The sequence below is a fragment of the Microcebus murinus genome, chromosome 26 (genome assembly GCF_040939455.1).
Source record: "Microcebus murinus isolate Inina chromosome 26, M.murinus_Inina_mat1.0, whole genome shotgun sequence".
NCBI classification, from domain to species: domain Eukaryota; kingdom Metazoa; phylum Chordata; class Mammalia; order Primates; family Cheirogaleidae; genus Microcebus; species Microcebus murinus.
Genome location: NC_134129.1, coordinates 14,292,541 through 14,319,318, shown reverse-complemented (window position 1 = coordinate 14,319,318; position 26,778 = coordinate 14,292,541). Strand labels below are relative to the sequence as shown.

At 39.1% G+C, this 26,778-nt stretch overlaps 2 protein-coding genes, 1 long non-coding RNA gene and 1 pseudogene across 12 annotated transcripts in view; 2 read left to right on the top strand and 2 right to left on the bottom strand.

Moving 5' to 3' along the window:
- The window catches only part of EXOC1 (exocyst complex component 1), a 52,082-nt gene extending 46,654 nt beyond the window's left edge, over window positions 1–5,428 (top strand). For all 7 annotated transcript variants that reach the window (XM_012758270.3, XM_012758268.3, XM_012758264.3 and 4 more), the window contains 3 exons: window positions 939–1,138; window positions 2,579–2,773; window positions 4,765–5,428. In XM_012758270.3, the coding sequence (XP_012613724.1) occupies window positions 939–1,138; window positions 2,579–2,773; window positions 4,765–4,917 (548 nt within the window). In that variant the 3' untranslated portion in view covers window positions 4,918–5,428. The remainder of the gene's footprint in view (window positions 1–938; window positions 1,139–2,578; window positions 2,774–4,764) is intronic.
- Window positions 5,429–8,677: 3,249 nt separating this feature from the next.
- On the bottom strand, window positions 8,678–15,517 carry LOC142864721 (uncharacterized). The gene is made up of 2 exons (XR_012915062.1): window positions 15,309–15,517; window positions 8,678–9,322 (listed from the first exon to the last, which is right to left on the bottom strand). It is a non-coding gene; the product is annotated as an uncharacterized LOC142864721 (long non-coding RNA).
- Window positions 12,210–13,548, bottom strand: LOC142864720 (small ribosomal subunit protein eS4, X isoform-like; annotated as a pseudogene).
- Window positions 15,518–15,720: 203 nt separating the features above from the next.
- Window positions 15,721–26,778, top strand: part of CEP135 (centrosomal protein 135) — a 63,985-nt gene continuing 52,927 nt past the window's right edge. For 2 of the 4 annotated variants that reach the window (XM_075997751.1, XM_075997752.1), the window contains exons 1-5: window positions 16,012–17,770; window positions 18,426–18,542; window positions 19,102–19,259; window positions 22,530–22,720; window positions 23,898–24,065. In XM_075997751.1, coding sequence (XP_075853866.1) covers window positions 19,147–19,259; window positions 22,530–22,720; window positions 23,898–24,065 — 472 coding nt within the window. In that variant the 5' untranslated portion in view covers window positions 16,012–17,770; window positions 18,426–18,542; window positions 19,102–19,146. Of the gene's footprint in view, window positions 15,854–16,011; window positions 17,771–18,425; window positions 18,543–19,101; window positions 19,260–22,529; window positions 22,721–23,873; window positions 24,066–26,778 lie in introns of those variants that run through there. The other 2 variants (XM_012758256.3, XM_075997753.1) reach the window with 2 other exon arrangements.

Genomic DNA, 26,778 nt, shown 5'->3' with positions numbered 1-26,778 from the left:
TGGAAGCTGCTGGACTCTATAATCCTAGTGTCTTTCCTTGCAAATTAATTTCTATAATCATAATCATTTTTAGTGATTACAGTCTTTCATGTATCATCATCTATTTACCAGATCTATTAGTAGGCAGTTTATAGTTTATATATCTTTATATATTTGTCAGATAATTTCCTTAAAGTAAATTATTAGAAATGCAACGATTGGATCAAAAGGTTTGTGTGTATCTCAAGGCTGTTGCCAAATTGTGATATAGAAAGCTCGTACCCATTTAGTGCTGTGAGCACTTGGTGAAAGTTTCCATTACACCTGTACCAGTACTAGACATTACCAGGTGTTACCAACGTTATTATTCTTTGTCAACCTCTAATAGGCTATAAATTATGTCACTATTTTAATTTGCATTTCATTGATTTTGTTTATGATGTCTTTTACTTTATAGAATTTTTCAAATTTTATGTTAAATTTATCCATCTTTCCTTTTATGGCTTCTACATTTGGGCCCTTCTTAAAGTGGTCACACTGTCACAAAATTATAATTTTTTAATCAGCAATATTTTCTTTAGTACTCAACGATTACATTTATTTATTTGCTTTTTACATTTTAAGTATTTAAGCAATTTAGAATTGGCTGAAAGATTTGAAATAGGAATCTGAATTTAGTGTATTCAAAAGGTCCACCTGGTTGTCCTAACATATTTTTAATCAATGCCCCAGTGATTCAAAAAGCCACCTTTATTATATATAAATTTTAATATATACATGGTACCATTTTAGGATGACTTTTTATTATGTTCAGATATACAAAGACCCTCTAGTATAGTATATTTTATTAAGTCCAAAAATGTGCTTAATTCTTAAACATACAAATGAAAAAAAATTAATCATATAAATATGTTTATAGCTAAATACAATCATACTTATTTTTTCTTGTTTGATTTTAGTGGAGAAAGTAGCAAACGAAAGCCAGAAGACCCCCAGGGATGTGGTTATGATGGAAAATTTTCACCATATTTTTGCAACTCTTTCTCGTTTGAAAATCTCATGTCTAGAAGCTGAAAAAAAAGAGGCCAAACAGAAATACACAGATCACCTTCAGTCTTATGTCATTTACTCCTTAGGACAGCCTCTTGAAAAGCTAAATGTAAATATGTTTTCATTCAGTATTTTTTCCTGTTTTTGAACCTATATACATCTGTATGCATGTGAATAACATGTAGACGTTTATCTTAAATTTTCTCATGTAGTGACACGGGGATAAAAAGGAGGGACTTGGTTATTGAAGCTGCCTGTATGCCAGACACTGCTAGATGCCTTATACTTATATCTTTTATCTGTATATTATTTCTACATAGTTTATTGTCTGTTATAATATTTTAATAATCTTATTAATAATATTATTCTGGTTAATAATTAATATTATTCTATGATCCATACATTATTTCTTTTACTTCTTATAAACAATGATGTGAGCTAAGATAGTATTATCCCCATTGTACAAATGAAGAAATTGAAAGTATGTAAACTTGCCCAACGTTACAATAGCTTATAAATAACAAAGCTGGGAGATGAACCTAGATTAGGCTTTTCCATTTTACCAACTGTTTTCCATTTCTTACTTCCTAAATGGTCAATCTTTGTGGTTAGTTTAGGTGGAGATTCCAAAAACATTATCAAGATACAAATGAAACCAAAAATTGTTTTGTACATTGCCTTTTCCTTTCCTTTCCTTTTCTTTCCTGACTTGAGTCATTTACCAGAGCAAGTCTGATAATTAAAGTTAAGAAATGATGGTTTTAGAGAACTCTGAACATAGTGGAAGCTTAAATGAACCTTCTAACTAACTTTGTCCACAGTATGATTAGTCATCTTTTATATGTTTTTAACTTGAAATTAGAGTCAAATAAAGGATATGTAGCTATTGGCAACAATTCAAAGAATTACTTAAAAGACATTTAATCAGATGTGGACTTAATTCCTTATTAAATTCAAGAACAGACAGATATTCTTTTAATCAGATAAAAGATGTCTTAGGCCTAAAACCTACGTGATACTTAACAGCAAACTTAGAGGCATACCCTTTGACAATTTAAAGCAGAAACATTGCTAGATCCTTTACTATTTAACAATGTTTTTGAAGCCATGGCCAGTGCAACAAGACCTGAAACATAAGTAAGAGATCTGGAAAGGAGGTTCAAGATTATCATTGCCTGTATACAATATGTTGAAATGATCGGTCTCTGATAAAGTGGCTGGATTCAAAATAAATTTTAAAAACAATTTCTTTCCTCTATGCCAGTAATAACCAATTAAAAGCCTATGTAAAAACAAAATTTCAGAAGCACATATGAATTTAATAGTCCCATGTACTTTTTCACATGTTAAAAGATAAAGAAACCTAAAATGTTAACAGTGGTTATCTGAGAGGTGTGAGAATAAGTGATTGTTATTTTATTCTTTATACTTTCACACTCTTATTTTTACACAGTGATTATATATATACTATTTGGTAATCAGGTTTTTAAAAAATGTAAGCAGTAATAAAAGCAGGTCTTAGCCATTGTTTCTTTTCATTTCCATGAAGCATTTCTTTGAAGGCGTTGAAGCTCGAGTAGCACAGGGTATAAGAGAGGAGGAAGTAAGCTACCAACTTGCATTTAACAAACAAGAACTTCGTAAAGTTATTAAAGAGTATCCTGGAAAAGAAGTAAAAAAAGGTCTGGATAACCTCTACAAGAAGGTTGACAAACACTTGTGTGAAGAGGAGAACTTACTTCAGGTATGCTTAGTTCTTGTGACAATCCTTTAAAGATCCTTACATATATTGCTTTTCTCTAAATATTTCTCTAGAAATGCTACAGATCTGGAGCAGGAAGAAAGTTCCATAAAGTAGAGACCAGATTAATGAATTGTAAGGAAGAAAGAAATAATATTTATATAAACTTATATTGCTGTCGCTACTTATTTTGCATTTCTATTTTATGGTGAGGCATTAAGTTTTTTTTTTCTTTTGTTTGTTTGTTTGATTGGTTAAGTGTTTGGAGTTAGAAATGGGTTCATAATTTGCCTCCAGGTTAAGCTACATGACTTCGGGCAAGTTATTGAACCTCTCTGAGCCTCAGTTTCCTTATTTGAAAAGCAGAAATGATACCTCTCTCATATAGTAGACACTATTGTTACTGTCATTGTCATTTTATAGATAAGAAAATCAAAGCTTAGAGATAAGATCTCATAACTAATGGGGTAGTGGAGCCAGATTAAAATCCTGAATTAAGCCATTATTATTTATAAACCATACTGAAAGGTTCAGAGAAGAGTGAAAATAATTCTGATGTCAAGATCATAGAAGGGGCCTGGCGCGGTGGCTCATGCCTGTAATCCTAGCTCTCTGGGAGGCCAAGGCAGGCGGATTGCTCAAGGTCAGGAGTTCAAAACCAGCCTGAGCAAGAGCGAGACCCTGTCTCTACTATAAATAGAAAGAAATTAATTGGCCAACTGATATATATATAAAAAAAATTAGCCGGGCATGGTGGCGCATGCCTGTAGTCCCAGCTACTCGGGAGGCTGAGGCAGAAGGATTGCTCGAGCCCAGGAGTTTGAGGTTGCTGTGACTGACGCCACGGCACTCACTCTAGCCTGGACAACAAAGCGAGACTCTGTCTCAAAAAAAAAAAAAAAGATCACAGAAGGTTTCCAGAAGGAAACTCATTAATTGTATTAACCTCTGAAAGCCAGATGTATTTTAACAGGTCAGGTGGGATGGGGGGAAATGGTGTTCTAGGTGTAAGAAATAGCATGAGCTAAACAACAGTACTGTTAGGGAATAGTGATTGGTTTTTATAGGAATTTGGGATTTATGAGATTTAGGATTTTCAAGAAAAAATCCTGAAAGAATACATTCCCTCAGCTGTCAAGTAGAGATGATAATCATGATACCCACCCTCATCAGCTCGGTGTGAGACTTAAAGGATAACACATACATGAGGCACTGGGCGCGGTACTGATGTAGAGTAAGCTGTAATCTGTTAATATCAGCTATTATGTCAATGTGTGTGTCATAGTCTGTCTTGACAGTTGTCTATATGTGAGGCTCCACTGCTAGATTATAAATCACTTGATAGCAGAAAGTAGGTCGGACTTGTTTTGACGTCCTCCATGGCACTGAACGATGTTTTACATCATCAGTTTTAGATAAAGAAAATTTTAAATTTTATCAGAAGTCAAATTGAAGCATTAACTGTTGCACTTTGTTTAATCACTAGTCTTGGTTCCATTTATAATTGTATATATCTGCATCTATCTTAGATATTGGAGTATATATAATAATAGCTAAAATGCAATCAGTGCTTGTGTCGAATGCTATTCTAAGCACTTTATGTACATTCACTTATTTAATCCTCACAAAAAACTTCTGAGGAAGATATTATTACTCTGATTTATTGATAAAGAACTTAAGGTACAGGGCAGTGATATCATATACTGGTGGTCACAAATCTTGGAAGTAAAAGGAGCTAGGATACTCATGCCTGTAATCCCATTGCTTTGGGAGGCCAAATGTTTGAGACTAGCCTGAGCAACATAGTGAGACCCTGTCTCTACAAAAAAATTTTTTTCTGAAAAGGAGCTAGGATTCTGGCTTAAGAATGCATGTTCTTAACTACTATACTATACCAAATTCTTAGAATATGTCTTGACATTATTTCTACATATGTGATTATATATTTATATTATTTCCATTCATAGCTTAATGACTTTTCTTTTTTATAATAGGTGGTGTGGCACTCTATGCAAGATGAATTTATACGCCAGTACAAGCACTTTGAAGGTTTGATAGCTCGCTGTTACCCTGGCTCTGGTGTTACAATGGAATTCACTATTCAGGACATTCTGGATTATTGTTCCAGCATTGCACAGTCCCACTAAACCTTGTGAAAGAAGAAAAGATAAATGAATAAAGCACACCAGACACTATACCAAAATATCAAGCAACTGCTTTGAGAATGCATACTTAAAATGTATGTATTAATAAATGTCAGATAAATGGGTAGTGCCATACTACAAATATTTAAGTGCAAAAGTACAACCTATGTGCAGTTTTGCTCAGTAGGTTGTGTATTAACTTAAAGCATTTATCTCATTATAAAATGCTGTTAGCATTTTTCAGTGACTGAACAGGAAATTTTTCTTTATTGCCTGGTTTCTTGTGTTTCAGAGTGGTTATCCTAGGAGTAGGGCATTGGGAGTTCTTCAGCTTTCACTACTTCTTACAAATCATGTAACTACTAAAATATTTTACAGAATTTTTTTTTCCCACTGGCTAACAGGTATGTATATAGATAAGGGAGCTAATGTGATGATCAATTGTAAGCTTAGATTTTGAGGATTATGCAACTCTGTGTAGTATTAAATGTGAAATAAAGAATTTTTCAAAAAAGTTGACATTTGATAATATTTTAAGTCTGTTATATGCTATCGTCTGTATAAAAGCAAGTTGTTACAAAATCAATATACAAAAATTAATTACAAGTTTATATATCATAAAACACTTAAAAGTGTTATAATAAGAAAAGTAATGAGATAATAAGAAAAATAAAACTATGATGCCATCAAAGATGTTTAGTATTTAGGACTAAATCTAATAAAAGATGTGCTTTTGTGTCCTCCCAAAATTTATATGTTGAAGCCCTAACCCTCCATATGACTATATTGGAGATAGAGCCTTTAGGGGGGCGCGATAAAGGTTAAATGAGGTCACGAGGGTGGGGTCCTTACCCAATAGACCTGATGCCCTTATATAAAGAGGAAGAAACACCAGAGCTCTCTCACTGTCTGTCTGCCACGTGAGGGCACGGTGAGAAGGCAGCTGTCCGCAAGCCAGGAAGAGGGCCTTCGCCAGAACCTGAGGGTAGTGAAGTCCTGATCTCAGACTTCCAGCTTCCAAAACTGTGAGCAAATAAACTGCTTAAGCCACCTAGTCTATGGTATTCCTTTATGGCAGGCCAAGCTGACTGATATAAGATGTATAAGGCCTTTATGGAAAAATCACAAAACTATTGAAAGATAATAAAGAAGGCCTAAAAAAGTGGGGGAATATTGCATGTTTCCAGAACCTGTCATTTTTGGATAAAAGTAAAATAACAATCCACAAACTGAGAGAAGATAACTGTAACACAATGTAACAAAGCAATTAGTATCGAAAACTTATTTTGAAACTCTTAGAGATGAGTTTAACAATGGACGGGGCATGGTGGCTCACACTTGAAATCCCAGCACTTTGGAAGGCTCAGGCAGAAGGATTGCTTAAGGCCAGCCTGGGCAATATAGTGAGACCCCATCTCTACAAAAAATTTAAAAATTAGCCAGATGTGGTGGCATATGCCTGTAGTCCCACCTACTCAGAGTGAGATTCTATCTCTTATTTAGGCATTTCACAGAGTATAATTATCAGTAGACTGGCTCTAGCCATTTGCAATTAAACTTAGAAGGTGAGATGCAGAAGCAGACACTATTATATTAAGAGATGATAAGACCAGCATTTTGTTTCAATGGTTTTATAAACTTGATTTTATTACTCAGAAGAAGTAATGAGTTACTGTTTTTCTGCTGAATGGACCAGCACATTAATTTTAAAGTCATGTGCCATTAATACTTCAGGATTAAGTAGAGAATGGAAGACATACACTTGTTGGGGAAGAAAAGACAAACTAAAAATCTTCCTGGGTTAATATACAAATGCCCTGGTGAGCTTTCTGAAGTGAGAGGTATTAATTTGGTTTCTTGTGTCCGATATGAAGAGAAAAGTAGGATTATACTGAGGGATCAAAGAAAATTGTAGATCACTAAATGATATGTCTGCTTTAATAACAAATATGTAAAAATAACATGTATCTAAACAGTAGAGTGTGTGTGCAATCATTTAAAATTTTAATAGGTTGTGTTTAATTTTTTTAATGATTATATGTTACTATTTTTTTTTTTTTTTTTTTTGAGACATAGTCTCGCTTTGTTGTCCAGGCTAGAGTGAGTGCCATGGCGTCAGCCTAGCTCACAGCAACCTCAAACTCCTGGGCTCAAGCAATCCTTCTGTCTCAGCCTCCCAAGTAGCTGGGACTACAGGCATGAGCCACCATGCCCGGCTAATTTTTTTATATATATTAGTTGGCCAATTAGTTTCTTTCTATTTATAGTAGAGACGGGGTCTCGCTCTTGCTCAGGCTGGTTTCGAACTCCCGACCTCGAGCAATCCACCCGCCTCAGCCTCCCAGAGAGCTAGGATTACAGGCGTGAGCCACCGCGCCCGGCCTATATGTTACTATTAATCAAGAGTTTCTATTTAACTTCCATTGCATAATGGAAATAAGGTAAATGAAAAAACTTACCCAAACTTTTACACTTATTGACTGGGTAACTTTAGGCAAGTTATTTAACATTTGGGGGTCCTGAGAAGCACAGTTATGATCCTTTTGTGTTTTGTAGATATAATTATATAACAATTTGTGCAGAAAAGTTTGAGGGTTCTTTGAAAGAAATTTTATGTTGTTTCATTATAATTTAACATGTCTAGCATTTGCTGTCTTTTGAAAGAGATCTTTTTCCTGCTTTTTCTGGACCAGCTGTTTCTTATTAGTTTATGCCCCAGGCTTTGCCAAGTTGTAACTAAGCCCATATCGATTACTGTGCAACTACTTTGAAATCAGCATTGACCAGTCAATATTATAGCACTTAAGGAAGAAGACCTTTCTAAAAGGATTTTAAAGTACTGGAATAATACAACATTTAATCCGCAATACCACATGCTGTCATAAAAAAGTTAGTAGGCCCTAAAATTTAATGTGAATAAAAATAATCTTGAAGTAGTATTCAAATTTACTTATGATAGCTTCACTTGGAATTTATAAACGAAGTTTACTTTAACTATAGCTATAAATTGTACTACTTCCAACCTCTGCTCATAAAAATTCATATTGATACTTGTTTATTCAGCGGGAGTAATCTGCTGTATGATTGATCAAACCATAAAATGCATTGCAATGAACAGGGCTCTGAACAGAAGCAAGGAGGACAGTTAATGTGAGTATAATAGACTGAATACTTTGACTTTTAGCAATGAAGCCTGAAGTGATGTCTCTCTAGGGCATCACTCTAAGGATTGTGATTTCTCTGTTGATTCTCGGGGTCCCTTGTCTTTTTAAATAATTCGCTGCCTCTTAGCCTTCTCTTTGGACATACACAGTTTCTTTTCCTGCCTGAAAAATTATGTTGTATAAAATGTATCAAATTACTCTAGAAATGAGTTGAATTGTCTCTAATTCTATATCACACTAGAATCATTCTGGATCCCAGTGGAATATCCATCACAAGGATTGGCCTGTGACTAAAGTAGCTGGACCAACCAGACCCTCTGCCTCTCCGCCAGGCATCTGAATCTTGAGCACTGGCCTGACTCATTCCAGTGGTCACACCAAGAGACTGCTCATAAATGTATTCTATAAAGACTCCAGAGTTGTCCTGGTTTCTATCCCTCCCAAGGTCAGACGGTTCTGTTTTCCTTTGATTCTGTGAATTACCCAATATTCTTCCCATATTGGGGCAGGGGTGGCAGGGAGCACTTAAGTTAGCTGAAATTAGTTTCCGTAGTTTGCAACCAGAGATCCCCCACTGATGCAAGCACAAAACACATATATACACAAAATCAAATAAGATATATAGGACAATACAGTCAATGATAGATGCCAAGTGAATAATACAGACAGTAAGTGTTGTAATAGCTCAAAGGAGCTAGATACATCTATGGTCTGATAAAGTCAAGGAAGATTTTATAAAGGAAGTGGGGCTAGGCACAGTGTCTCATGCCTGTAATCCTAGCACTTTGGGAGGCCGAGGTGGGAGGATGGCTTGAGCCCAGGAGTTTGAGGCTGCAGTGAGCTATCATCATGTCACTGCACTCCAGCTTGGGCGACCGAGTCTCTAAAATTAAAATAAAATAAAGTAATAAAATGGATCACACACGCTTCCTTGTTTATAATCCTTTGTCCCAGTTACTTTAGCTGTGTAGCAAATTCCCCAAACTGGGATGGGGAAAAATAACCATTCTTATGCTCATAGATTCCGTGGGTCAGGATTCAGGCACAGCAGAGATGGCTTGTCTTTGCTCCTCGATGCCTGGAGCCCCAGCGGGTGTAACTCACAGGCTGGGGGCTGCAATCTTCTGAAGATTCCTTCTCTTACAAGACTGGCTGTTGACTGGGAACTTCAGGAGCTCTCCATGTGGGCCCCTCCAGGTGGATTCTCTGCAAAGACTTGTTTGGGGTCCGTCACAGCTTGGTGGCTGGGTTCCCAGGGAAGTAGGAGGGGGAGATGGGGAGAAAGAGAGAATGATTATAACTACCTGCAAAAGTCACATGACTTTACTTCCGCCATGGTCTATTGGGCAGAGAAGTGACAAGCCCCTTGCCTAGACTCAAATTGAGGGAAAGGAGAGCACGAGCCACTTTGTAAGAAGAGCGTGTGGATGGGGTGTATACTGGGGCAGCTATCTTTGGAACATTCCATCTGCCTGTTGCTCTAGAAAAGCAAAGTCCTTCACCCGGTCCCGTCCATAGGGCCCTATGCAGTCTGGGTCCCCGCCTACCTCTCCAAACTCATCTCCTGCCTCTCCCCCTCGCTCGCCCTACTCCAGTCACACTTGCCTTTTTTCTGTTCCATGAACCCACTGAACCAAACTCTCTTCTTTTACCCTAAATACCCTGGCCCCAAGCTCTGTGCGTCTGCTTCCCTGTCATCACGAGGTCTTAGTGCACACACTGCTCCTCAGGGACGCCTTTCCTGACCCCCATCCATGGCAGTTCCCCAGCCCTTCGTTACTCTCTCTCACATGAACCTGTCTCGTTTTTTCATGTCACCTAGCTGTAACCTCGAATTAGAGTATTCACTCATTTGTTTACTCGCCTACTTTCTGTCTCCCACCCGCACTCCCCACAAGAAGGTAAACTCTCTGAAGGCAGGGTCTCTCCCATCCTGGTCGCCTCCCTCTCTACAGAGCCTGCAACAGCAAGGCCTGACTCACGGTAGGTGCTCAGTGTGTATTTGCTGAGCAAACTAAGTGGATAAGAAAGGATGATGTTTATTCTGAGCCTGAAAAGACAAGCTAGTGGGATTTTTTTAAAAGTAGCTTTATTGAGCTATCATTCACATATAGTACAGTTCATCCAATTAAAGTTCAATGGCTTTGAGTATATTCACAGAGTTGTGTGACCAATACCACTAATTCCATAACATTTTCATCACCCCCAAAAGCAACCCCGTGCCCATTAGCACTCTCCATTCCCCACTGACCCCTAGCAACCACTAATCTGTCTCTATGTATGGATTTACCAATTCTGGACATTTCATATAAATGGAATCATACAATATGATTGGCTTCTTTCACTTAGCATAATATTTTCAAGGTTCATCCATGTTGTAGCATGGATCATAGATTCATTCTTTTTTATTGCCAAATGATAGTCCATTTTGTGGATATATCACATTTTAATCATCCATTCATCCCTTAATAGGCATTTGAATTGTTTTCACTTTTTAGCTATTGTGAATTATGCTGCTCTAAACATTTATGCACATTTTTGTGTGAACATTATTATTTCTCATGAGTATATATCTAGGAAAGGAATGTATTATCTAGTTAAATTCTCACAAGGGATGACAGCTGCCCACTTCAGCTGCTCTCCAAGGTCACACTGTTAAATGATGGAGCCACAATTCAAAGCCAGGCCTGTCTGGCTTCAGGTGTGCTTCCTTGGCTGTCACCAGGCACAGATGTTTGCCACCTGCCCACTTGGGACAAAGCAGAGAAGAAGGGCTTTTATCCTCAACAGACCTTCCAAGGAATTAATTTAGAATCTTCCAAAATGGCCTGGGAAAGAGCCCCATTCGCCAATCCTGGAAACTAGATGTAAACTGGATCCTCTTTCTTATTTATATGCCAATAATCTATTCACCAGACTAGCATATCTTGTCCCCATTTTAATCAGCCTGTCAAAGTTTTGTCTTCTTTAATTTAAAAAAAAGAATCATATACTACCTTTTAAGACATGGACAAATCCAATTGATCAATCACCAGTGCATTCCATTTTACTCTTGCACATTAGATAGCAGAGGCTGTATTGGCTATACTTTATATAATCCATCAAAAGTAAAATAAGCCATGAATGCTTTGGACATTACTGCTATGGTATCAGATAGATTAAAAACACGAAAGCCTTGATGAAATGCCTTGTCATCATCCATTCTGAGAATCACCTCACACTGTTATGCAGTGTAAGGTCCCTTATGTATGAAGCACTTATATAGGCAGCAGTTAAAAGGAAACTGTAAGTAAAGCCCTCATAATTTAATCTCTTTTCTATTTTAATCAGAGGCAATCTTTTTGAAAAAGCTCAAAAATAACTAAGCATTGGCCGGGCGCGGTGGCTCACGCCTGTAATCCTAGCTCTCTGGGAGGCCGAGGCGGGCGGATTGCTCGAGGTCAGGAGTTCGAAACCAGCCTGAGCAAGAGTGAGACCCCGTCTCTACTATAAATAGAAAGAAATTAATTGGCCAAATAATATATATAGAAAAAATTAGCCGGGCATGGTGGCGCATGCCTGTAGTCCCAGCCACTTGGGAGGCTGAGGCAGGAGGATCGCTTGAGCCCAGGAGTTTGAGGTTGCTGTGAGCTAGGCTGATGCCATGGCACTCATTCTAGCCTGGGCAACAAAGCGAGACTCTGTCTCAAAAAAAAAAAAAAAAAAAAAAAAAAAATAACTAAGCATCTTAACAAGGTTGTGTAACAGTACATTTTTAAAAGAGTTTGCTTTATATTACTATGGTTTACTATAATTATTTAATAATCTCTTCATTCATCAAACATTTGTTGATAGCCTATGTGGCTATAGACACAAGGTTACTAACTTCCAAAAGCTCACTGTGTCATGGGGAAGATGGACGAGTAAAAACATACAGCCAAAAGGCTCAAAGTCTTCATCTTTAGGGAAAAGAACAAAATAGGGGCCAGGACAAGAAAAATGTTCCAAGTTAAGTAGGGATTTCACTAGGTGTGGTGGCACATATCTGTAATCCCAGCTTGGGAGGCTGAGGCAAGAGGATCCCTTGAGCCCAGGAGTCCAGCCTGGTCAACATATTTTAGAGACCCTGTCTCTAAAAAATAATCATAATAAATAAATGGGGACTTTTACTTTGTAATCTTAACACTTGCACATTTTTGAATTGCTCTACAAGCTATGAATTGATAATTTTGAAATATGATAAAATGTAAATGTTTATGAGGTTAATATGTTGGAAAGTACTCACCTGATTTTTCTCTTTTGCTTTATCAGAGCATATATTTTTCCTAGTTGGCCCAAGATACTAACCAGTCTCAGATGGAGATTCAGTGATTTATTATCGAATGACAATACTTATTGCTTACTGTGTGCTAGTCACTGTTCTAAGCAATTTACATGTAATATGAAGAAAAAGATAGAATTAATATTCAGCTTCTGACCTTCAAAATAAGATTATGCAACGAAACATAGCCTCAAAAAATAGGCTATTTTATTGGGAGAGGACTTTCCAAATTCCTTTATTCACCTTCATCCCCTATTAAAAACCCAGTATATTATTATTTTTTTTTCCCACACTGTAATATCTTTAATTAAGTACAAATAACTTTTTAACATGTTATTATGTTACATGGAGACCATTTCACCCACTGCTCTGTTTGGCTGCCAGTCTCTTATCCCTCTCTTCAGCAATGGTGAGGCATCCGGATACCTTTTCCTCGAGGAAGAGAAATCCACGGTTTGTTGCCTTTGCCAATAACGAAAATGTTGGAGAGGCGAGTGGCAAAGCTGTTGCCGTTGGCATCTGTCACGTGAACCACATCAAAAGACCCGGATGTCTTTCTCTGTTGGTGATCACACCAATTCTTCCCAAGTTAGCGCCTCCAGTCACCATGCACAGGTTACCAGTGTCAAACTTGATGAAATCAGTAATCTTGCCAGTCTCCAAATCAATCTGAGTGGTGTCATTCACTTTGATGAGTGGATCAGGATAGCGGATGGTGCGAGCATCATGAGTCACCAGATGAGGGATTCCTTTTGTGCCCACAAAGATTTTTCTCACTTTGCACAACTTGTACTTGGCCTCCTCAGGTGTGATACGATGAACAGCAAAGCGACCCTTGGTGTCATAAATCAGACGGAAATTCTCTCCAGTCTTGTCAATGCAGATGACATCCATACATCCAGCAGGGTAGGTTATATCAGTTCGGACCTTGCCATCGATTTTAATGAAGCGCTGCATGCAGATCTTCTTCACTTCATCTCCTGTCAGGGCATACTTAAGCCTGTTTCTTAGGAAAATGATGAGTGGGAGACACTCTCTCAGCTTGTGGGGACCGGTGGATGGACGAGGAGCAAACACACCGGTCAGCTTATCCAGCATCCAATGCTTTGGAGCTGCTACACGCTTCAGATGCTTCTTGGGACTGCGGGCCATGGCTGCGCTAAGCACGGAAAGAGCTAAACCCAGTGTATTAATCAGAGTTCTCCAGAGAAACAGAACCAATGGGAGATATATATATATATATATATATATATATATATATATATATATATATATATATATATACACACACTCATGTGATTACAGAGGCTGAGAAGTCCCACCATCTGCCACCTGCAAGCTGGACAACCAGGAAAGCTGGTGGTATAATTCAGTCTGAGTGCAAAGGTCCCAGAACTAGGCACTCTGATGTCCAAGTGCAGGAGACATACATTTCAGTGTATAGCCGGAGCAGAATAATGCTTTTACACATTGCTGAATTTTTTCTCTTTTACCTCGATAGCCTCCCCACCTGGCTCCAACCCCAGCCACAGATAAACAGGATGGAAAATTTGGGCTTTTAAGTAAAACAAAAAGCCAGAAATGGAGGGAGGGAAGAAGAAAGAAAAAGAAGGGAGAAAGAGAAGGAAGGAAGACATGCTGAGGTTGAGAAATCTTGATCTAGATCATTTAAAAAATATTCATTTTAAAGGCTTCGTAAGATTCGTTTCATCTGGAGAGAATTCATGCTTTGACTGTTTCGTTGGCTATCTTTGTTAGCATAAGATTTCTTCATTGTTTTGGCACTTGGGTTTGCAAGCTCATTTTCAGTGAAAGGTTATTCCTTTTTTTTCCTGTACGTCTGGCTTTCCTTCCTCCCTATTATGATTGCCACAGTCAAGAACTAAGTCTCACCAGGGCATTTATGGGCTCCTGTCCCATAGTGCTATTGGAATCCTATAGGACCCAGACAGCAGGCTCAGTTTCTGTGTAAGACTGTTTCTGTTTCTTCCTGCCTCCCTAGCTCTGCAGTTTGCTCAAAGCCTGAGGACCTGGGTGGTCCTCAGCAGCAACAGGTTGTGTTTTGTTTTGTTTTCCCTTCTCCTGCTCCTCTGCATGCCAGGGACACTGAGCTCAGGCTTTGGAGCTCCGCAGTGAGCCTGACTCTGGTCTTCCACATTAATGGGGCAAAGCTCACCCATGGCTTTGGACTTACTCACGTTTTTGCATTTCTTTCTGGGGTTTTATTTTTACATTTACTACTTGCTACGTATTCGGGGCACAGGGAAGCCAAAGAGTCATCTTGACTGGATGGCCGTGCAATACGACATTAATCTATTTACGGCTACCTCTTTTTCAAAAAAGATTATTTGTTGTTAACAGAAAAAAAAGTGTTTAACTGTACGTGTGATAGATGCCGTGCAGAAGTCATCCAGGGAACTCAGCTCATTGCCTCCTGGAAATTCTAGAAAGCAACTCATTAAGGCAGGAGAAAGCAGAGGCGGGACACCAGATGGAAATGTGAGGCCAGTGTATGAATGCGTACAACGTTCGCAGCCACAGATCAGCTACGCGACCTACAGAGAGCAAACACGTTTTCCAAGCGGAAGGCCTCGCTGGAAGGGAGGGAAGCAAGCACGAAAGAATGGAGCTCCTCTCCGATCCTCAAAAGTTTTCGAGGGAGAGACGGAATTCTAGAATCTGACTTAGGCGTTTTCCTTCTGTGGGCAGACTCTGTGTACACAGTTTATATAATTCCACTCACAAATGTTTACGGTGGTAGGCGCTAGAGACACAGCTGAGTCCAATAATCTCTTGACTCAAGGACTTCACAGTTGGGGGCGGCCGAGAGAGACCCACGAACAAGCAGTTAGGTTTTGACGGATGAATTCCATCCGGCGGTTCTACTCGCGGCCCTGGGGGAGGAGGACGACGGCTGAGGCGGCGGTTACCTGTCGTCAGGGCGGTTGTCAGGGAGGGTTGCACGGCCCACGCCATGTCTGCGCCGCGCTGGGTTGCGCGGTGAGCGGGCGCTCGCCTTGCGGGTGAAAGCTAGCCCGCCGCAGGGCCCCGGGCTGGGCCGGCGTTTTCACCCAGCACAATGCGCGATCCACACCCGGGCTGAGCGGACGCCAGGTTCGGCGCCCGCCCGGGTTCGGGGTTCGGGGTTCGCTGGCCGCGGCCGCCGGCCGCCAGGGGGCGCCGTGGCCTCGCGCCGTCAGGGCCGTTGCGTTTCCGGGCACCGGGGCCCAGCGCCGCCCTCGCCGCCGGGCGCGCCTCCGCTGCGCGTAGCGCCGAGCCTTGTCCGCCGCTCCCGTTACCGGGGCAACCGCGGCGCCTCCTCCGTGCCGGCCCCGATAGTCTCTCCGCGCCATTTTCAAATTGCTCTACACTACCTAGCTCCGGCGCCGGTGGCTGGGCGGAAGGAGCCAGCGAGGAGGGCGAGTCCCGGGGGCGATGCGGCTGCAGGCGGAGGGAGCGGCGGCCGGAGCTGGCGGTGAGTCCCGACGCGGGCGGGGCCGGCGGCGTCGCCGTCGCCTTCGTCTTCCGGCGGAGCCCGCGGACCGGGCCCGGGCGCTGCCGGGAGGCCGCGCGGCCGCGGGAGGAAGCGGGGCCGAACCGGGCAGGGGCAGGGCGGGGCCGGGCGGGCGCAGCGGCTCCCCGGCGTCCCCGCTTCCCGCGACACCCGACGGCGACGTTGCAAACCCGAAATCGGCCGCGGACCGCTTGAGCCCAGCGGGTCGCCGCGCGTCTGTGCGGGCCGTGCAGACCAGCCTGCGGTGGACTGCTGGGTTGATTTAAAAATTAAAATGCCCTCCCCGTGTAAAAACGATCCGTGCTCTCTGTAGCAGAAATGCCCCAGAGCGCACAGTGACAGCCAGTCTTCGCCCGCCACCTTTGTAAACGTCCCCTCTGCCTGCCAGGCTCTGCTATTTTGAGTTAAAAAAGGGAGGATTCCGAGATAGTCTCAGTTAACGGGTTTATTTGTTGTTGTTGAGGGGGCTGTTTGCTTTTTTAAAGCCCTTGTGCACACGTACAGACATGCTTACAGGATGTTTCCGTAGAAATAAGATGTACTGGCTTCCAGACGTCAACTCTCCAGAGCTAAGTAGATGATGCATAGATCTAAATGTGTATGTGTGTGGGATCCCCAAACGTAACCTTTATGTTGTTTTGCTAGAAACTTAGTGTATAGCCACAATGTTTGGATGCAGGGTATGGGGGAGGCAACAGTCCATGGGGAGGGGGAAACCTTATCCATGTTTTTGTCTATCCTGGGAAGATTTTAATCTGTCCTGAGTATTGAGGCCCTGGCCATGGTTTATTGATTCATCATGTTCATTATCATGCCCCCCCCCCAAAAAAAACAAAAAAACAGGATGTGAAGAGGTATTACGAATTGGTAGCAGATAAAAAGGGGAAATGATTTTTGCAGGCTCTGCTAGCTTACACCCTGCTAGTAGTAGTAGTACACTTGTTTTGGTCAGGGGTGTTTCTGATGTCTGCAGGAGTTTCCCTAAAACACCCTGTGTCAGTTAGGTCCTTTTTGTGGAAGGAAACTATAAATCGGTGGGGAAGCCGCTCAGAGAAAAGGTTAGCAAGAGCAGAGAGTAAGATTTGTAGAAAGGAGTAAGCAAGAAGAGGTACTAATTATAAGAGAAGTGATTTGGTAAGTTGAGGCTGCATGGTACAGAAACCAGAGTGCTGGGCCAGGACTCAGTACTCCTGACCTCCCAATGACTGCCCACCTGCTTTGTGTCCCTGCAAAGCGGGAAAAGGTATTTTCTGGAGGCAGCCTTGCCTCATCTTTATATAGGAATATCACTGACCCTTCCTCCCTCACACGGTAGTGATGTGGAACAAAATTAACATGTATTCATATGCATGTACTGCATGTTTTATCAATTCTGATAAACAACAGAACACAGTTTTTATTTTGTTTAGAAATATGAGTACTATTACTACATTTAGTTGGCAAAGGTTAGAAAAAAGCAAAGTTTCTAAAGAAATGATCTTTGGATAATTCCAAAGATTGATAAAGAATACATTCATAAATATTTTAAAAGACAAGGATACAAAGTTTACAGAAATATTTAAGGTGTCTTTTTTTAATAAGGTGAAATTTACATGGTATATAATGCATAGATCCTGAGCTTACTATTTGAAAAACTTTCTTAAATGTATATGCCTGTGTAACCACTGCCACAATCAACATGACATTTTCTTCGCCCTAGAAAGTTGTCTCTTAACCTTCCCAGTCAGTCTCCACCCTCCTCCATCTTCCAGGGCGACTGCTGTTCTAATTTCTGTCCCCATGGCTTAATTTTTGCCTGTTCTTGAACGTCATGTAAATGGAACATGTATCTGGCTTCTTTTGCTCAAATGATGTTTTTGAGATGCATCCATGTTGTTGGTATGTATCAGTTCCTTCCCTTTTATTCGTTAGTATTACATGGTGTGAACATGTCATATAGTTTATCACTTTTGTTATTGATGGGTGTTTAGGTTGTTTCCAGTTTGAGGCTATTATGAATAAAGCTACTATGAGCATTTCTTACAGAGTCTTTTTGTGAATGTTTGTTTTCATTGCCTTGCCTTGATGACTAGGAACATAAATACTTGGTTATAAGGTAGAAGTATGTTTAACTTTATAAGAAACTACCATACTTGTTCCAAAGAGATTTTATGCTCCTGTCAGCAATGTGTTCCAGTTGCTCCATGTCTTTGCAGGCATTTGGTATTGTTGATCCTTTTAATTTTAGCCATTTTAATATGGGCAAAATTGTACCTCATTGTGGTTTTAATTTGTAATTTCCCTGATGACTAATGTTAAACAAACATCTTTTCATATGATTATTCCCATTAAGATATCTTTTACAAGATGCCTCAAGTCTTTAGCATAACTAAATTTTAGTTTTAGCCCAAATAAATGTTCTTATTGAGTTGTCTTATTATTGAATTATAAGAGTTCCTTTTATAATTCATATAAAAATCCTTTGTCAGATATTGTGAATATTTTCTCACACTCTGGTTTGCCTTTTCATTTTTTGTTTGTTTGTTTGTTTTAGATAAGGTCTCCCTCCGTTGCCCAGGCTAGAGTGGTGTCATCATAGCTCACTGCAACCCCCACTGCCTAGACTCAAGTCATCCTCCTGCTTCAGCGTCCCAAGTAGCTGGGACTACAGGTGCCTGCTGTCATGCCTGGCTGATTTTTAAATTTTATGTGTATACAGTTCTCACTAATGTTGCTCAGGCTGGTCTCGAACTCCTAGCCTTAAGTGATCCTCCTGCCTTGGCCTCCCAAAGTGCTAGGATTACAGGCAGGACCCGCTGCACTCAGCCCCTTTTCATATTTTCAGTGGAATATTAATATTTTGATGAGCAGACATTTTAAATTTTAATGAAGTCCAATTTGTTGATTTTTTTTTTTTTTTTTAAATATTTAGTGCTTTTGAAAGAGGGCTCTTTAAGAATTGTTTGCCTTTCTCTGGTTTGGGAGAATCTTCTGTTTTCCACTAGAAGCTTTATTGTTTTAACTTTTATATTTAGTTTTATAAAGAGATACTTATTTTAATGCAGCAGTGGAAATATCATAAGCATTGGATTTAAATCTGAATATTCCAGAAGGCAGCCTACTGAAGAGAAACAAAAAACTAATTGTTTCATATTAAAAGAATCTTTTTTTCTTACTGTATAACAATAATAATAGCTATAATAATGTAATGATATTTCATTGTTTTTCAGGACTTTAATTTTTAGGAGTGAACAAAACCGATTTAAGAAGACGAAATGACTACAGCTGTAGAGAGAAAGTATGTTCATATTAGAAAAAGATTGGATCAGCTGGGATATCGCCAGACTCTGACAGTGGAATGTTTACCTTTAGTAGAAAAACTTTTCAGGTAAAGACAAAAATATAGTTCTAAACCTGTATAATCCTTAATATACTTATATAGTTTCTGATTGAAATCTACTTATAGATTTTAATCTATAAGTTAATCTTTAGTTATAAGTAATTATTATAATAATTAATCTATAAGTTAATCTTTAAGTTAAGTTTTAATCTATTTAAATCTACTCATAGATTTTACTTATAGATTAAACTTTACTAAAGTTTCATGCTTTAGTAAAGAAAAGGGTAGATTTTTGAAGACTCCTTAAATCATCTGAAACTCAACTATTCTTCCTTGGATCCTACTCCCCTGTCCTCAGTCCAGGGCTTCCACATTGCAAAACTCTAGAAATCACTGCTCACACTGAACTGTCCAGAGTAAACATTTCTGAAGTTTTTCTCTGAATAGGACTGCAATTTTTGGGGTTCTTGATATTGCTGGGAGACACTTTTCTATTGAGTTTTATGTCTGCTTCACAGTCACGCATTGTTTAATGATGGGGATACGTTCTGAGAAACGTGTCATTTGGTGATTTTTGTCATGTGGACATCATGGAGTATATTCACATAAACCCAAATGGTGTAGCCCACTGTACATCTAGGTTACGTAGGATAGCCTGTGGCTCCCAGGCTACAGACTGCATGTTACTCTACTGAACACTGTAGGCAATTGTAACACATGGTAGATATTTGTGTATCTAAATAAACATAGGAAAGATACAGTAAAAATACAGCACAAAAGATGAAAAATGGTACACCTGTGTAGAGCACTTGCAGGGAATGGTGCTTGTGGGACTGGAAGTTGCTCTGGGTGAGTCAGTGAGTGAGTGGTGAGTGAATGTGAAAACCTAGGACATAACTTTATAAACACTGTACACTTAGGCTACACTAAATTAATTAATTAATTAATTTATTTTTTTTGAGACAGAGTCTCATTTTGTTGCCTAGGCTAGAGTGAGTGCCGTGGCGTCAGCCTCGCTCACAGCAACCTCAAACTCCTGGGCTCAAGCAATCCTTCTGCCTCAGCCTCCTGATTAGCTGGGATTACAGGCATGCGCCACCATGCCCAGCTAATTTTTTCTATATATATTAGTTGGCCAATTAATTTCTTTCTCTTTATAGTAGAGACGGGGTCTCGCTCTTGCTCAGGCTGATTTCGAACTCCTGACCTCGAGCAATCCACCTGCCTCAGCCTCCCAGAGAGCTAGGATTACAGGCGTGAGCCACCGCGCCCGGCAACACTAAATTTATTTTAAAAATTTTCTTTCTTCAATAATAAATTAGCTTATTGTAACCTTTTTACTCTATAAAGTTTTTTATTTTTAACCTTTTGACTCTCTTTTGTAATAGCACTTTGCTTAAAATACAAACACATTACACAGCAGCACATTTTCTTTCTCTTTATTCTATAAGCTTTTTTTCCATTTTTAAAATTTTTTACTTTTTAAAATTTTTTGTTAACTCTAAGACATAAACACACACATTAGTCTAGGCCTAGGTCAGGGTCATGAAGACATTAGGCAATAGAAAATTTTCAGCTCCCTTATAATCTTATGGAGCCGCTGTTGTATATATGGTCCCTCATCGACTGAAAACGTCATTATTCAGTGCATGACTGTTATATTAATAATGGTTCTCTAATATGTTGTTGATCATTACTTTAGCAGCTACATATTACCTTAACTGAAAGGTTTTTTGTGATTTTTTTTTTCTTTTCTTTTCCACAATTGGAGTAGCTTGAGACTGGAGCAGGGAAGTTGTTTAGGAAGCTATTGTAGTAGAGCTACAAGCAATGATGATGGAAAGAATGGATAAAGATATTGTGTGGTCTTTGATATGGCCTGCAGAGCCCTTTGCGATCTAGCTGCTGCTTCTCCCTACAGCTTCATCTCCTATGTGTTAAACCACGTGAAGCTTCTTAAATATACGTTCTGTTCTGCCTGTAGGGTCCCTTTCTTTCCTCCCTCTTCTCTTGCCCTTGTGCCTGGATAGCTTCTAAGTTTACATGTTCTGCAGGACTTTTTCACATCTTACATGTTACCTTTAACTACATGTCATCATCATTGGAAACTTGTTTTTGTCTTCTTTTAGAATTCAGAAAGTCTGACTTTGGCACTGCCATGCCCAGAACAGGTTGCACATAGAGTAGGCATTGAATTATTTGTTGAGTTTATCACAGAGTATCATAATTTCATGACAGACTGTCAAAAAGCTCCATAATGGTGAAGATTTTATTGTGTTCCCTGCTCAATAAATATTTGTTGAATGAATGTTTCACTAGTCTGTGTTCTTAGAGCTAAGGGACTATATCTTATTTATTGTGTCCCTGATGCTTGGCATATAGCAGACACTCAGATATTTGCTCAATAAACAAATCTCACAGATGCCACAGGATCAGGTGACTAATTGGACAGGGGGGATGAAGAAGAGAGGAGATCCAAAGATGATTCTAAAATGTCTGTGTTTCATAATCTTGTTTTGAGAAATTTTTGAGGACCTCCTGATATCTTGAAAGAACTCTAATTCATTGTTCTTTAATACTTTGATCTCATTTAACATTGACATAGTCACGTGTCAACTTAACAATGAGAATACATTCTGTGAATTGTGTGAAACATGTTGTTAGGCAATTTCATCTTTGTGAGAACATCATAGACAGTACTTACACGTAACCTAGATGGGATTGCCTTCTACACACCCAGGCAATATGGTATAGCTTATTGCTTCCAGACTGCAAAATAGCTTATAGCTTATTGCTTCTAGACCTTTATAGCATGTTACTGTGTGGAATACTGTGGGCAGTTGTAACACAATGGTAAGTATTTTTGTATCTAAACACAGAAAAGGTAGTGTGTCATGCTCCAACTTTATAACAGCCGTGCCTAGGCAATGGGAATTTTTCAGCTTCCTTCTGATCTTATGGGGCCACCAGCCTCTATTCAGGGGTCCTCAGACTTTTTAAACAGGGGGCCAGTTCACTGTCCCTCAGACTGTTGGAGGGCCAGACTATAGTTTAGAAAAAAACTATGAACAAATTCCTATGCACACTGCACTTATTTTGAAGTAAAAAAACAAAACGGGAACAAATTGTCCTCGGTGGGCCGCATGTGGCCTGTGGGCCGTAGATTGAAGACCCCTGCTCTATGTGATCTGTCCTTAACTGAAATGTCATTAAATGGCTCATGACTGTGTTTTAGGCATTTTTAAAAATAGATTTTTAGTTGCTAGAAATTTAATGGAATATTTCCTTATAGTTACATTTTCTGTTCTTTAATGTTAGTGACCTAGTTCATACAACAGAAAGCCTTCGGCAGTCAAAATTATCTGCTGTAAAAGCAGAAAAAGAAAGTGCCAATTTTGATTTTGTTTTGGAACCCTATAAAGTTGAAAATGGAAGATTGAGTAGGGAAAATAATGACTTATACCTGGAGTTAATGAAACTGAGAGAACTCTCAGACCAACACATTAAAGGTAAGTGAAAATTTGGTAATTTTTAACATGTAATATCTTTACCCTTTTTGTTTTATATGTTGGAAAGGCTAAAGTCTAATTTTAAAAACTATTGACCAGAAACACAGTAGCCCTTCTACTGATAGCTCCCAAAATACCATGGGGTGTGTTGAAGAGTTCCTAGGAAGGAAAATAAATGTTCTTTCTACAGCTATAATAGTCGTCACTATATGTGGATTAAATTTTTAGAGTTAACATTGCTATAGAGAGTATTAAATGCTGTTACTGGAGGAATGTTCTTAAAACAACTTTTGTTTTTCCCTTACCAAAAATAAAAGTAGCAAAGTAAGGTGAAAGCCATATGTCACTCTGATTATTTAATAGTTGGTGTTTGAGCTGGGTGGTAAAATAGGATGATTTCAAAGGTACTAGGCAAAGAGTAATTATATGGTTATCTCATTATAATTTCTTACGTTCAGTAGAAAGCCTAGTCTTAATACCTGACATGAATTCATAATCTTTTAGCTTCAGACCCAGTTTACTGTATCAAAAACCATGATGTACATTAGGTTGATCCAACAGCGGAAAAACATAATTCTCTTTTGTGCTTAGTGAGTTATTTGTAGTTTTGTTAATAGTAGTAGAAAGGGTAATCGGCTTCAAACAAAAAGCGTGCATAAAGAATTAGGTGGAACCTTTCAAGTTGATATGACTTTTTATATTTTGTTAAATTGAAAAACTTCATGGATTTCCTGATTTAAAAAAAATTAATATATATATATATATATATATATATATATATTTTTTTTTTTTTTTGTAGAGATAGCCTGGCTGTGTTGCCCTGCTTGGTCTTGAGCTCCTGGCCTCAAGCAATCCTCCTGCCCTCAGCCTCCTAAAGTGCTGAGATTACAGGTGTGAGCCACTATGCCTGGCCTCAAAGACTATTTTAAAGATCAGGAAATCATCCTGGCACATAGTGAGACCCCATCTCTACAAGAAATAGAAAAATTAACCAGGCATCATGGTATGCGCCTATAGTCCTAGCTACTCCGGAAGCTGAGGCAGGAGGATCGCTTGAGCCCAGGAGTTGAAGGTTGCAGTGAGCTACGATCATGCCACTGCACTCCAGCCTGGGCAACAGAGTGAGACTGTGTCTCTAAATAAAATAAAATAGTCTTTGAATCTTTTTCATTTTAAGAGTTGAAAACTACAGTGAAGAAGTGTGCACGTGAAACTGCTGATCTAAAATTTCTAAATAACCAATATGTTCATAAACTCAAACTTTTGGAGAAAGAAAGCAAAGCTAAGAATGAAAAAATTCAACAACTTCAAGAAAAGAATTTGCAAGCTGTAGTACAAACTCCAGGTAAGTGTATTCCTTTTCAAAACAAATTATATGCATTTAGTCTTTTAAAGATATTAAAACTGTTGACTGAAACAGGATTCTTGATTTTCATTCTTAGACTTTGGAGTTTGGAAAGATTTAACCAGGTGTGGTGGCATGTGTCTATAGTCTTAGCTCCTTAGGAGACTGAGGCAGGAGTATCGCTTCAGCACAGAAGTTCAAGGTTACAGTGAGCTGTGATCAGGCCATTGCACTCCAGCCTGGGCAACAGAGTGAGACTATCTGATCGATAGATAGATAGATGGATAGATAGATAGATAGATGATCGATGGATGGATGGATGGATGGATGGATGGATAGATAGATAGCTGTATTGGATAGTCACATAAACTTCTTGATATATTTCTGAAGATCAAGGTAATAGTTTATATATGTGCACAGAAACTTTATATATTAATAGTAATAGCTTCTTAGATAAAAGAGGCCTAATTTCAATTCCCAGAGTTTTATTTCCCTACTCACTATTTTTAATTTTTTGTGTTGTTATTATCATTATTATTATTTTAGTTACAAAATTAATCCATACTCAAAGAATTTGGAAATTATATACTTTCTTAGTTTATTTTGCCATTTTTAGCACTAAGTAGTTCTTAGAACAAGAAAAAGGAAATCATGGGCCACATCCAGAGTTGGTGGTTGTTCAGCAGGTATAGGTTGGTGGAAGACTCTCCAATACAAGATAACTGAAATGTCTGAACCATGGGATCAAGATTCTGGAGGTTGGTGAGGCACAGGAGGCTGCTGGATTGTGAATCTAGGTGGAGACAGGGATTAAAGAGCACAGTGAGGACCAAAAGTAATTTGGTTGGAGTGAAGTCTGCAGTCAAAAGGGAGTTTCAGAGTTGAAGATCTGGAAGCTGGCACAGTTCTGGGTGATGACAAAGCCCAGAGCACAGTCCTGTTACTGTGTGCCTGCAGCTGAGTGGGGAGGGGGCTCGAGAGTGGAGGGGTTAGAACTGTGAGGCCAAGGTTGGGGGGATCAGTGGGGCCTGAGATGGCACAGGAAAGGAGAACGAGACAGGGTCTGTGAGCCAAGGGCAGGAAAGGTAGAGAAAGTGGAAAGATCTCAGCAGTAAATAGATTAAGATAAAAAAAAAAGAGGATAATCAGGTTTCCTGACGAAAGAATGGGACAGATTCAAGAGATATAATTAATAGAATTTAGCGACTGAATGTGATAGATTTGGGAAGTGGAAGAATTCCCAGATTTCTGTTTCAAGAGAATTAGTGGGTGGATGATGGTACTAATTCTTAACATAGGGAATGTGGAAAGTGGAGCAGGAGTCTACTTTTGGACGTGTTGAGTGTGTTATCCCCACAGGACATTCATGTTGAAATTTTTAGTAAGCAGTGCAATATATAGATCTGTTCTCAGAAGTGTGCACCCAGATGGAGATTCAAAATTGAGAGTCACTGGAGTATGGTAGTAATTGAAGCTATGGAAGTGGTGGGAATTATCCAGTGAGATTATGTAAACTGGTAAGAGAAGAGAACCAAAGCTAGACGGTAGGGAAATTGGTATTGAAGGGGCTGGTAGAAGAAGAGGGTTTTTGGGAGAAACTGAGGAGGAGCAACCAAGGAGGAAAACCAGGAGGTGAAGGAAGAAGGAAGTACTTAGCCTTGTTTAGGTGTATCCATGCAAGCAGGCCATTGAAATACTTCTGGCTCAGTTTCTTCATCCTTAAAACTGGAGACAGGAGTATACAAATTTGCTAGAATTCTAACAAAGACAAAATTGTGGATTGTGTTTGTTCCTCATGAGGATTTATTTATTAGTTTTTCAAGTATACTTCTAAACTTGGCCACATGCTTAAAAAAGTAAATATCAATGATTTTTAGACCAAGACAGTACATATCTTTCCATAAACACAATTTACTCCTGCTACTTAATGAAAAATAATTAAGAAAACATTCCCTATTCATTCAGGTTATAGCATGGCTTTGTGTTCTAATTTTGCTACTTAAAATTTCAGTCGTCTACTCTTTTGACATTACTTAATAAGCACCTGTTTTTTTAAAAGTTGATACATAACAGTTGTATATATTTTGGGTAAACATGTGATATTTTGATACAAGAATAACAATGTGTAAATCAAATCAGGGTAATTGGATATCTATCACCTCAAACATCCTTTCCTTGTGTTGGGTATAATCCCTCTCGTAGGTATTTTGAAATGTACAATAATTTATTGTTCACTGTAGTTTCCCTACTGTACTGTCGATTAGTAGAACTTATTCTATCTGCGTTTTTGTACCCCTTAACCAACTTCCCCTCCCTCCTGAGTCAACTCTCTATCTCTATGAGATCTACTTTTTTAACTCCCACATATGAGTGAGAGCATGTGACATTTATTTTTCTCTGCTTGGCTTATTTCACTTAACACGATGACCTCCAGTTCCATCCATATCGCTGCAAATGACAGGATTTCATTGTTTTTTATGACCAAATAATATCTCATTGTGTATATATACCATGTTTTCTTATCCATTCATTGTTGATGGACACTTAGGGTGATTCCATATCTTGGCTATTGAGAATAGTGCTGCAATAAACATGGGAACGCAGGTATCTCTTCGATATACTAATTTCCTTCCTTTTGGATATACACCCAGCAGTGAGATTGCTGGATCATATGGTAGTTTTCCTTTTAGTTTTTTGAGGAACGTCCATACAG